Source organism: Copadichromis virginalis, linkage group LG22, assembly GCF_057382275.1.
Source record: "Copadichromis virginalis isolate Kocher_CV1m ecotype Utaka linkage group LG22, C_Virginalis_male_GT1.1, whole genome shotgun sequence".
Lineage (NCBI taxonomy): Eukaryota > Metazoa > Chordata > Actinopteri > Cichliformes > Cichlidae > Copadichromis > Copadichromis virginalis.
Window position 1 is genome coordinate 20,481,091 of NC_140638.1, and position 12,842 is coordinate 20,493,932.

The following is a 12,842-nucleotide window of genomic DNA, read 5'->3' on the forward strand; positions in this document are numbered from 1 at the left end:
AGCTCTTTAATCAAATTGGCATTTTTACTGCTAAAATTCTATTTACTGTGGTTTTCAGTGATAGAGAAAAAAAACAAACTAATGAAAAAAAAATGAAAGCACATTATTATTATTTTTTCTTTTTCAAAATTACAGTCATTTACTTCAATTTTTGAGCCTTTTTATTTTATTTTATTTTTTTTGCCTGTCCCGTTTGGCTCTTTCGCCATCAGAATTGTTGTCTAAAGGCAAAGAAAGATGCCCAACGGATTTACTTTACCAAATGGACCATCCCAGCCTTGCCGTATTGGTCTATTTGATTCACCTTTGTTTATTTTATTTTCATTTGCTGAACATGGGACAGACTTGACTGGGGAAAGAAACAGGAGAAAGAAAGAGGGAAAGAAAAAGAGCGGGGAAGAGGAATGTTGATAAAGGGCAAAAAACAAAAACCCACAAAACAAACAGACAAAAAATACATATATCAATCACCTGGATCACCTGTTGAGAAAGAAAAAAGAGAAAACAAGCAAAGAAAAAGAGAGCAATATAATAAACAACATCACCGCCATGATCTATGTGAATATAACAGTAAATACTAAATATTAAACATTATTGTGCAGCACAAGAGATCGACAGCGCACAGTGTGCTTTGAGGTAGCAGCCAAAAAGGGTGTAGTTTGTGTGTGTGAGCACCCGTGTGTACACCTGTGAGCGTGAGCGCGCTTGTATTTAAAAGGTTCCTTTATGTAATGATCTGCTAGAGGGTGGGGAGCCACGGCCCCGTCCTCCTGGGCATGAAGCAGGTATGGAGGAGATCAAGGCTCCAGACCCCAACAAGCAGCCACCAGGAGTGAGCCAGCGGGTACCTGGACGCCCATCCCCGGACACAAAGAACCACCAATGCACTGATGTCTGAGGGCGTCTGCCACTGGCAGGGGGAGTGGTGGAGGGAGATAGGCCTCCATACCATGGAGGGCCTGAGATGTCCCTAGAGAGGTGGCGTCTGATACCCAACCTGACATATAGACACAAACAAACAGGCACACACAGATACAAACAGCCATTCCCACCCTCATGCTCTCATATGCAATTACTCAGCAGGTTGAATTTTTGAACCTGAATAAATGAATAATTAAAAAGTTTGTTTGCGGTTGAACATTTAAAGGTCCATCAGCTTCAAATTTTGTGAATACAAATGTGAATTCAGCCATTAAAAAAAGTAAAATTACTTTTACAGATTTTTTAAAATATTTGTGTTGTCTTGTTCTTACAACTTAAATTTATTAAGCACTGTAATTCCTTTTTGTTGAAGGCACTTTTTTTGGTCCATCAGCTTCTGCGTTTCCCCATAATTATACTGTGGCTCAGCAGCAGGGGAGGCTGACACTCCATCAGCTCATCACGCCTCCCCTGCATAAAAGAGTATGCCAGGACCTGAGGTGTTGTTGTTGTGTGTGTGGCTGGCAGCTGAAAAGCTGCAGCAGAGAGAAGAGGAAATAGCAACCGAAATAAAGTGTTAAAAGAACGAACTATGTGGTCGGGTCCGACATTTATGCCACATATACAGGTAAACACAGAAAATCTGCTCTGTCCCCCAACTTACAAAGGTCACAACAGGTCTTTATTGGTGAGGCAAAATAGAAAACATTCAAACAGACAAAGACACAATAAAGACAATTACAATTAAAAATCATTCAGTCTTATATTTTATTTTCTAGTCTAAAGACAAACAGACAATCTTGTGCACATGTCAGATCATTTGTCCAGCAACTGTCTTTTTCCAAGATTGATCTGTTTATATATCAAATTTGATGCAAAATGCATTTCAACAGATTTCTGACCATAATAATAGTAAAAGGAAACTCTTATAAAAGAAAAAACTATTTAAAAAAAAATAGCCACAGGACATTTTAGGCATGTTTCTGTGATCCTAGGATGTCCCAAGGGTAGGCTCGAGTTTTCTGCATGAGAAGGAGGAGGGCCGTGGCTACATTCATGCTCACAGAGATCGTTCATCTACGCGGCATCGGCCCTGAAATTGTTTTTACCCCTGTTAGACCAAAAGGAAATAAATATTAAACACTTTTTCTTTTTTACATTTTTGTTCACACATGGTGATACTGATCACTGTTTTGTTGACCCTTATGGGTGGTAAAACCTGACTCTTGCCTACCTATCCATAAAGTCACCTTTTGTACTGCTGTACTGCTGACAATGATATGAACTACTGAGTTACTTGTTGCTTCTTTGAGTTTCTTTCCACACGAAGAACCTAAGTGAAATATTCATTCATCTGTGGAAAGTTTAAAATATCTGAACGGTGAGTTGTGCAGAGACGTTATCCTAGAATATTCTTCAAAACGAAGGTTAGAGTGTGGCACTTCCTACCTCCTACTGCTTTCCTTTGTCTGTGGGATGGGAGAAGCAGGTGCTGATGGCAGCGCTGGCTTATAGAGGAAGGAATATGCGAGTTTGTCTCTCACACAGTACATGTAGGTGTGATCACAGTCCAGTCCCAATGGACAGCAGTGGTATCCATCGAGACAACATTTCCCCTACAAGAAACACTTTTAGTCTCTCGAACAATAATAATGGAGCACTTTTTAATTAAAAGCTGCAGACGTTCAGATGAAAGCTGATTTCATGTTAGTGGAAGATAAAAGGAATTTCATTACATTCATGTGTTGTATTGCACAAGAGTATTTAGGCTGACTCACGGGAGAGTAGGGACAACAGAACCAGCCTCCTTTTGGGTGTCTGCAGCAGGTAGTGCCATCGGGACAGTAGGTGTAACTGTCACAGTAGACCATTGAACTCTTTATTTGATCTGGGACGTGGCTCTCTTTAAGCTCCTGGAGTGGAGTTCCAGACAGTTCAGGGGGGGCTGGTTTCTCTGCAGCCTCCTTCTTCACCATGGGTATGATCAGCCACGGCTGGTCTAATTTCTCACAAGTCATGGTAACCAGGTTACAGCGATATCCCGAAGGGCAGCAGTGCAGCAGGTCGGCGCAGCACATGGCCTGCAGAGCAAATAAAACAAATTTCTACAAGACTTCCAACTACCACAAATTAAGGTACTACCCTGGTGTGTGAATACACCTGACTTACATTTGGATATAGACAGCAGCTATATCCATGGGCAGTCTTGCAGCAGGTACAGTCATCTGGACAAAGACTCTCATCAGGACATGTGATGGAGCATGAAGCAAATCCCCACACAAACATACCAACTGACAGCCACAGAGTGATCCCCAACATCTGCAAGGAAGAGTGTCACCATGACTTTTTATTCTTTGGTTACTTAAACTTCAGATTTTTCTGTTGCCGGCTGCGGTAATGTCAAGTTTCAGTTCAAGACTTTAAAGAAACTTTACCTTTTTTCAGTCACTTACCTTCAGCAAGTGAAGAGCTTCAGCAGCTTCTTGTCACACGTTCCCCTCTGCTGAATCAAGCATGCAGGTTACACATTTTATAATGCAGGTTAGACACTCCCACTGACGTAAACTGTAACATCCCTCTGTCACGTGATGCTCGTATTAAGGCAGACAGGTTTTCAGAACTGCAGAAGGTCAAATCCACAACTACTGTTCTGCTTGGCTTAATAAACAAACTATTAACTACATGTGCACAAGCAGTATAGTTAGGAACAAATGCATTTTTCATTATGGCTTACCATGCACTTCTTTTAATCATACTTTATTTCACTAAAATGCACTAAAATCCAAAAACATAATAGATAAGAACAAGAGGGACAATAACAATAAGGCCATTCTGCATAATGAGCAGTTAAGCCTGTTATGATGATTGTAGGGAAGAATTTTCACTGGGGAAGTGTGTTAAAAAGGGAAGCCTTTAACTGGATTTTAGTAATGTGATGAAGCACATTTCCCCGTTATTGGACTAAACCGTTAATAACAGAAAGCAGAATACATTTTTAAGTAAAAATAAACCCATGTATAAATGGGAATATATAAAACAGTACCCAGATGAACACTTTGACAAAAACATTTATGTTTACTGAAGAGGAAATATGGGGCAGCATGGTGGCGTGGTGGTTAGAGTTGTTTCCTCACAGCAAGAGGGTTTTGGGTTTGAATCCACCATCTGGATGTTTGTGTGTTCTTTATGGTTTCTCTCCTGGCATTCTGGCTTCCTCCCACAGTCCAACGATATGAATATAGTGGGGGTTTATTAACTGGTGATTCTAAATTGTCCTGAGGGGTAAATGTGAGTGCAGATGGTTGCCTGTCTGTCTGTGTTAGCCCTACAACAAACTGATGACCTCTTTGTACCCTACAACTCACTCTATGCCACCACTCCTTGCAAATGTGTTTGCAAACCTCACCTACTTTTTCCACCTCTACATCCCTTCAGTGACAGATCTCATTTGTTTTAATCTGCAGAAAAACAGCGACTAAACACTAAAGATCTCAATATGCTCCAAGAGATGGTTTGCCTTTTATTGCTAAACTCTCTACTGAGAAAAAATGATGCTGTTTGAATGGATCTAATTGATATAAAATGTTTGCATTGTTAACAAAAGTATATTTGAACACATCCTCATTGCATGCCTTTTCCACAATGCTAAAAAATGTGTTCGTCCTATTCCTGCAGGAGTTGTGTGATTTGTAGCGGTTTCAGTTGTTCACTGATGAACACTGAAATGTTAGTGAGGTTCACCTGCTGTATTTGTTGTGCTTTATAATAAGCATAAACCACTGATCACATGTGACAGGGCCAAAGCCATCAGCGCACTGTGAAACAGAAATGGAATTTCCATTAAATTACATTAAAACACTAACAACACGACCCAACATTCACTGTGATCACTCCAGTGTGCTGTATCAGCAGTAGGTTTTACAGTTTAAAAATAATGATCTCAACTGGCTCATTTCTACTTTTTTGTTTTACTGTAACATATAGTTGTATGACCTGATGCACATTTCATCACAAGTTTCATCACAAGCAGTAGGAAGAATCCTGCAGGATTCTTCCTACTGCTAGCTAAACCTGAAACACGGGTTTTGCCCACACAGTCACTGGAAACCACTTCACACAACAAAGTCTAAATGTCAAATAACTGTAACAACCATCAAAATAATGATAATGATAAACTTCCATGAGTAGATGTATGTAGGTGCAGGCTCAGTACTTTTGTCCACGTATGTATGAGCTTCACTGTCACCACTTTAGGTTGCTTCTAACTGAGCTGTACTCGAATTTAATTCCATAACTGCCAAGCATGCAGGAAGGTAGCACCAAAGGAGGAATTCAGAGCTATTTTAAGCTTGCAACACCAACAGGTTTCTTTGTTTTTTCTTACTAAACAACAAGCTGTGGTGGAGTGAGTTGAATGTATTGTCCAAAAAGAATACTTCCCTATCAACTCCTCTCTCTCTCTCGCTCTTACTATGATTGTGTGTGTTTTTCTTTCTTCTTTTTTTAAATTATGTGTTGTTAATTGTAAGAGTTTTTGGAAAGCTTTTATTTCACTGGGTATTTTCTCACCCCACTAATCTGCTTACCTGTTTAGGTGTGCAAACTAGAGGTGTAACAATACTCCAAAACTTCTGTTTTTATATAGGAAAATATATCAATTTTACAACACTGATATGCTTTAATAAAGGATTTACTTCTCGATGTGGGTATAAATGTATGGGGAAGAGGGAACTTCCAGAAACGAATTGTGGGTGATGCATTTTCTGCTAGACATGTGGTAGAGCTCTAATATGCATCAGAAAACCGATGCTGTCCTATGTAGCAGGTGATGTTTTTTTAACAAACAATGTGACTAAAATTATTTTTGCAAAAACCTCCACAAATCAAAGGCTCAAATGTTAAGGTTGGGCAAATAAATATAACTGAATTTAAAACAACCAAAATTAATATTGAGTGCACCAAGCTACACTGACCTGGTCTTCTCCTCCTGAACAACTGAGTTCTTCTGTTTAAATACTCTCAATCGTTCCAAACAAATAGTCTCTAAAGGAATTTTTTATATGATGGGTAAGACTGAATATTATACTCATCCATTTATTGATGCTGCTTTTTACCACCAACAAAACACACTATTAAAGTGTAGCCATTACATTTTACAATAATGCATACATAACTGAAGCAAACAAATCCCTAGTTTTCTTCCCCCTCTGTACCTGGTTCCATCCATCAAAAATAAACAGGAAGATATGAATACACAAAGTGAAGCAGCACGTCCGTAAGTAAGGTAAGTTCACACACAATAATTTATTTCATTTGGATTTTTTTTTTGTCTTGTTTCCAGTTGATTCTGAGTGAGGTTCCAGTGTGTTCTTGCTTGTTTCAGTTTAGTTTTACTGTCTGTGTCCTTGGGCAAGATTCTGACATCCAAGTTGTCTCTCGCACATCCATCAGTCTGTGTGTGAAACTTCGGTGTAAAAAGTGCTTAGACATAGAAAAAAAAATCACTTGTATTGTGTACTTGTGTGTGTGAATGGATGGCTGAGGCATGGAGAGGTGAAGCACTTTGAAAGTGCGTAGAAAAGCTCTCTAGAAATGCTAATTTAAATGTTTATGTTTTAGCTGAACTTTTATTTGTCTTAATGATTATAATATAGGGGATTACAAATTCAATAACCACTCATCGTCACAGAAAATACAATATAAATGCATAAATATATGAATAGTTTTTAAATATTTCTTTTAAAAATGTACACTAGTGTCAGACAAAGCCAAGCTATCCACTGCACACAGCTAGAGGGACCCTTCAGTTATTTAACATGCCTTTCGGTGTTTCTATGTGACTGAAAAAAGGTAGCCTATAATCTCCATCACTTCGCTCCGTGCTGTGAATTTAACTGAACGTGGCCTTAAATGTAAAACATGGCATAAACAGTGTTACACCTAATGATAAAGTGTAAAGAATTAACAATGCACTTCTGTCAAACAACATATTTAAGTGATTTAATGAAACAATTTAAAATGAAGCGACAAAGCAAGGATGACTCATTTAGTTAAACACCTTCTCGTCTCCTGATCACTCTCCGGTGGGAGGGAGGAGAGGAGTCAAGGAGAGGAACTGAGAATGTGCAATTTGAGAAATGAGAAGAGGGCGGGTCTTACCCATCTATCCATCCTTCCATCCATCCATCCTTCAAAATGGCCACTAAGGGTCAGCAGAAGCAAGCTGTAAACAACCTGTCTGTAAACATTCTGATATTTCAGCAGTTCAGTAGCCTGATGGCTTTTGTGTAAAAGCTATCCCTGAATCTGCTGGTGCAGGTGTGGATGCTCATGTACACTCCTACCTGACTACAGGAGCTTGAAGAGTGTGTGGCTGGATTAAAGAGGATCCTCTGGGCTGTCCTCCTACAGTGCTGTCTGTAGAGGTCCTGGATGGCTGGCAGTTCAGACTTGGTGATACAATGTGCATATCTGGCCATCCTCCACACAGCTTTGTGGTCCAGAGCATTACAAGTGCTATACCAGGTTGTGATACAGCCTCTCAATGGTGCCGTTGTTGAGTATTCTGGGGTTTATTCCAAACCCTCCTCATGATATGCATGTTCATGTGGATAACCTGTCTAGCAACACCAGGCTCCACTCGTAGTTTCTGACCACGTGAGGAATCTAAGATAAATATTTGCTCCAACTCAAATATCTATGTTGCAAATGGGGGACAGATTTATTCCATTTGCTGTGATGTTGTTCTGTGTTTTCAACACTAGGTGTCAGCAGCAAACAGCCCGTTTCCAAAAGAGTGACCAAAACATGGAATAAGTTAGCAGTAATGGATCTGCAGTTTGGAAGCTTTTTAGGCTGGCAAGACCAACAAGGGTTTGTTTTGTTTGTTTTTTCAGTTTGTTCATCAACTTCAAAGTCTTATCTTAATGAAGTATTGCGATAAAGTTGTAATTCATTATGTTGGACTGGTGTAGAGCAGGCTGTGGTGTTCATGGGCACTCAGACTGCGATGTGAAAAGAAGATAAATGAATGACTCCATGACCCAGTTTGGAAGAAGATGTTATTTTTATTGGTTAAGTGTGAAAAGTACACAAAGGAAGGAAGAAACCATAAAACAAATCAGAAGCCTTTCACCTTACTACCTTAAATTCAACATGCTGGTCTATACTCACTGACACTCAGTCACAGGGGCAATATAAGACAATGGAATAGATAAAAAACCACATTTCCATTACTCAAGCAATAATTGGTGACTCTCCATTATAAAATATGCAGTAACATTAGCTTAAGCCTGTAAAGCTTCATCCATGAAATAATTGCCAGAAAATTAAAATTTTCTGAAAGTGGAGGATTTATTGAACCTTCTGACAAATTAAAACAAAAAGAAATTAAATGTTCATTTGAAAGTATAAGATTTAATTTTCACAATTTTTTACACCTGTGTACTATTCTTCAGCATGGCAAAAAGAATTTTAGGGCAATTTTTAACAAAAATAACCAAAAAAATCTATCACAGTGGACTTTAAAGCCATCTCAGCATGTGTTACCATAACGCAAGAGGGGTTGCAGGTACATCTATAGTCACAGCAGCTGAAAATCTGCTTCCTGTGTCCCTGAAATGATTACAAATTGTTCAGTTAGAACAAAATATTTTGGTCAGAATGTTTTGTGTACTCTAAAACAGCATCTATTTAAGTTGCCCCTTCAGATCACAGTGTGGGATGTTTAGAGAAGGAGAAACTTAAACCTGGCGGGCTGCAAAAAGCAATATTTGCTGCTCTACGATCGAGCCAGCTTGTAACTCTCTGCCTCATTTGATCACTAAGGGGCAGCAGAAATAAGCTCTACTGCTGACACTGAACTGGAATCAACGCAAAATATTAATTTCTCTGTGGGAGATTTGTGGTTATTTAGCTGCTACATGCTCTTTGCATGTTTGAAGCCAGTGTACTTCGGATTTATTAAAATCTTTCAAGGCTGCAAAACTATGAAGAAAAAATACTCAGAGCTGAAGAAAGCCAATGAGTCAGTAATAACTCTCTGTGATATCATCACCACAGGGTTCATCATGTGACAGTATGTCAACATCACTGACCAAGCCCACGACTATCACGACATTTAGCTTAAATCCTGGTTGGTGCTCAGGTATGCATTGGTATCACATGACTTGATAAAACACCAGTAAACAAAAAAAGGTCTGTAGCCTTTAAAATTGATCTGAACAGTGAACCATGCAGTGAAATTATCCCAGGATGTTCTCCACATGTGAAGGTGGTTAGAATGTGGTGTTTCCTACCTTCTTCTAGTTTTCTTTGTCCTCTGAAGTTGGGATGAAGGACGCAGGTCCTGAAGGTAGTGCTGGCTTGCGGAGGAAAGGATATGTGAGTTTTTCCCTCACACAGTGCTGGTAGGTTCGGTCACAGTCAAATCCAATTGGACAGCAGTGGTAGCCATCCAGACAACATTTGCCCTGCAAGAAACACTTTTAGTCTCTCAAAAGAATAATTATCATAGCTGCAAACTTGCTTCATGTCAGTGGAAGATAAAGGGAATTTTATTAAAATCATGTGTCTTATTGCACAAGAGTGTTTAGGCTGACTCACAGGAGAGTAGGGACAACAGGTCCAGCCTCCTTGTGGGTGTCTGCAGCAAGTAGTGCCATCAGGACAGTAGGTGTAACTGTCACAGTAGACCACTGAAGTCTTTATTTGATCTGGGACGTGGCTCTCTTTAAGCTCCTGGAGTGGAGTTCCAGGCAGTTCAGGGGGGGCTGGTTTCTCTGCAGCTTCCTTCTTCACCATGGGTATGGTCAGCCACGGCTGGTCTAATTTCTCACAATTCATGGTAACCAGGTTACAGCGATATCCTGACGGGCAGCAGTGGAGCAGGTCGCTACAGCACATGGCCTGCAAAGTAAGTAAGACGAGCAGAGCTTTTTAACAACCAACAATCAAGTTACTGCACTGGCAGAAAGTTTCTGACTTACATTTGGATATGGGCAGCAGGCATATCCGATATTAGTCTTGCAGCAGGTGGCAGTGTCTGAACAAGTACTCCCATCAGGACACATAGAGCATGAAGCAAATCCCCACAGAAACACACCGAATGACAAACACAGACTGATCCTCAACATCTGGAAGACAGAATCAACATGACTTTGCAGATTTTTTTCTTTCTGAACTAAAAAGGTCAGACTTTGTAACTTTAATGTGACACACTGAAGTCCAATTTTAGTAGCAACAACTAAACCATAAAACACTTTACAAATAAGTTCACTTCTTTTAATCACTTACCTTTAGGCAGTGAAGAAATTCAGCAGCTTTCTGTGATGCCTTTCACACTTTCCCCTCTGCTGTATCACACACAGCTCTATATAGTACAGGTCAGACACTCCCACTGAGTAAGAATGAAAGATTAACTTCACGTAACACCCCTCTATCTCGTGACTCTCATATTAAGACAGACAGGTTTTGAAAATTTCTGGAACTGCAGAAGTTCAAATCCACTACTTAACTGCTGTAATTACTCAGCTTAATATACAGTCACCACACGTCCTCATATGACATGATTGTATATGCACAATAAAGAAGGAGTGGGTCTGTAAGCCTCACCTATCGATCAAAGTACAACAGAGCTGGCAAAAGTACAGACATTCTTCAATATGTAGGAGCAGAGATTGAACTACTGAGCAGAGATGGGCAGTAACGCGTTACTTGTAACGCGTTACTGTAATCTGATTACTTTTTTCAAGTAACGAGTAAAGTAAGGGATTACTATTGCAAAATCAGTAATTAGATTACCGTTACTTTCCCGTAGGAACGCTGCGTTACTGCGTTACTAAAACCGTGATTTTTTTTGCGAGAATGTCTCATGACAGTGACGTAAGCAAGTGCGACGTTGGTGACAGCAGCTGTGTGCAGATCAACAATGGATAATATATCGAGTGCGGGAGAGAGTATGAGCGTGCAGCGTTTAAAGTGTGGAAGTACTGACCTTACTTTGAGTTTGATTCCATAAAAAGTGACAAAAACATTAGCGTCCATCGTGCGTGGGAAGAAAACTTCTTTTTACAGCGAAAAAAACCCCTAAACTTCCGAGCAAGCACCGAGTAGCTATGACGTGATGGGAAACTCACAGAGACACTCGCGCGGATTCTTCAACTGACCGCAGCACACCTGCACCAGGGTAACCCTCCGCCTACCCTGCTCCTGCTTTACAGGTGAAAATAGAGCAAAAGGACCGCTGAGTCTTTGACTTTATTTATTTTCTGCTGTGTTTTACTTGCATCTGTTTGAAAGAGTGAGTGAAAACACAAAAAATATTTTATTTTATGTGCTGGAATGTGTAGAAAATAGGTTTAAATGTTAAACTAATTTATTCAATTCAGAGAATGTTGCATATAATTAAATGTTTTGCTTGATGCATAAAGTTAAAAGATTAAAACTGATAAAACAAGTTAAAAAAAAGAGACTTTTCCATTTGATTACATTTTGTATGATGGATTATGTAGAAAAAGTAGAATTGGGCTGAAAGATCTATCACTTTATCACCTCTTCAGGTTGTAAATCGTGTTTTTAAAAAGTAACTAAGTAACTAAGTAACTAAGTAATTAATTACTCTTGAAAATAAGTAATCAGTAAAGTAACGGGATTACTTTTTTGGGGGAGTAATCAGTAATTAGTTACTGATTACTTTTTTCAAGTAACTTGACCAACACTGCTACTGAGTACTATTTATCACAGTTGCTGAGCAGTCCTTACGTTCGTACATAACCTGTTCTTCCCCTCCTGTCCTGTCTTTCTCACATCGTTCTCTATCTCTGAAGTTATTAACTTTTTTTCCCTCCCTCAAATGTGTAACCCGTACCTTTAGCAAGCAGACACACTTTTGTGAGAAAGTGCACACAAACAGTTTGTGTGTTTGCAAATATTTGTTGACCTGTCAGAAATGCTGGATTTTATAAAGCACTGCTCCCATTATGCTCGCTTCTCTTCTGTAGTGCTAGCTAGAAGCAACTTGCAAACATCTGGTCCAAAAAGTGTTGTTTTGGATCATTTTGGCCTGCTTTAAGGGCTGAATGTAGTACTTTAAATAACATATAAATTATACATTTCTGCCTATTTTGTGCCATTGTGTGCAATAAGCACCAGTGGTGGATGCACCAACAGGATTGTCTTTGTTATTTTCCCTCCATTTATGTTCAAGTCGGTTTGACATCTGTTATGTTAAACAATAGATGGTACGACAACAACAAGAAGACACACCACCTTTGTCACAATTATTGTATCTTCTTGCACAACGTGGCTATGTGAATGCTGCTGTCTTGAACATGCTTAGAACCCTGAAGATAACCATCTGCGGGAGCTGACTTCTTCTCCACTTCTTGCCATTGCTAGCTAAACTTGCAACACTGGTCTTGATTACAGAAAATCTCAAATCAAATCACATATCTACAACAATTACAGCAAGGGATGAGTTTCAAGTATGCCTTAACTATACCAAGTGTTTTGATAGCAGTTCATGACAAAGTCATCGCACAGCCCAACAGCCTCATGTATATCAATGGAAGACCTTAGGTAATTAGCACAGTGGCTAACTTGTAGAGGGCTAGCATGGTGGTGAGTGCAGGACACTGGGGAGGAAAAAACAAAACTAAAAAAGTGTGAACTTCAGTCCATGGTGACCATTAATCTACTGTGTTGAAAAAAGAGAACGATATGTATTGGTAGCCTGTTGTTGCTCCAAAAGATAGCTAAGGATAGTACCCTCCAATGAAAATAGGTGCAGCCAATTATTGAATGGACTACCACATGAGAACATTTTGAGAACAGATTGAAGCACCCAAGACTACGCATTAAAGGTCCAAACTCATGCTAAAGATGCAAAATGTTTATCGCCGACTCTCCATAATGTTTTCATT

At 39.5% G+C, this 12,842-nt stretch overlaps 2 protein-coding genes across 2 annotated transcripts; both read right to left on the reverse strand.

Annotated features, from left to right (window-relative positions):
* Positions 1 to 1,681: 1,681 nt before the first annotated feature.
* Positions 1,682 to 3,419, reverse strand: LOC146683284 (progranulin-like). Its single transcript, XM_085445920.1, has 5 exons — positions 3,375 to 3,419; positions 3,091 to 3,240; positions 2,700 to 3,002; positions 2,371 to 2,537; positions 1,682 to 2,032 (listed from the first exon to the last, which is right to left on the reverse strand). Exons 2-5 carry the CDS (start codon positions 3,238 to 3,240, stop codon positions 1,999 to 2,001), a joined length of 654 nt encoding a protein of 217 aa, XP_085302046.1. The 5' UTR covers positions 3,375 to 3,419; the 3' UTR covers positions 1,682 to 1,998.
* A 4,549-nt stretch (positions 3,420 to 7,968) lies between these two features.
* On the reverse strand, positions 7,969 to 10,318 carry LOC146683285 (progranulin-like). The gene is made up of 5 exons (XM_085445921.1): positions 10,216 to 10,318; positions 9,909 to 10,055; positions 9,526 to 9,828; positions 9,219 to 9,392; positions 7,969 to 8,535 (listed from the first exon to the last, which is right to left on the reverse strand). Exons 2-4 carry the CDS (start codon positions 10,053 to 10,055, stop codon positions 9,225 to 9,227), a joined length of 618 nt encoding a protein of 205 aa, XP_085302047.1. The 5' UTR covers positions 10,216 to 10,318; the 3' UTR covers positions 7,969 to 8,535; positions 9,219 to 9,224.
* Between the last annotated feature and the right edge of the window lie 2,524 nt (positions 10,319 to 12,842).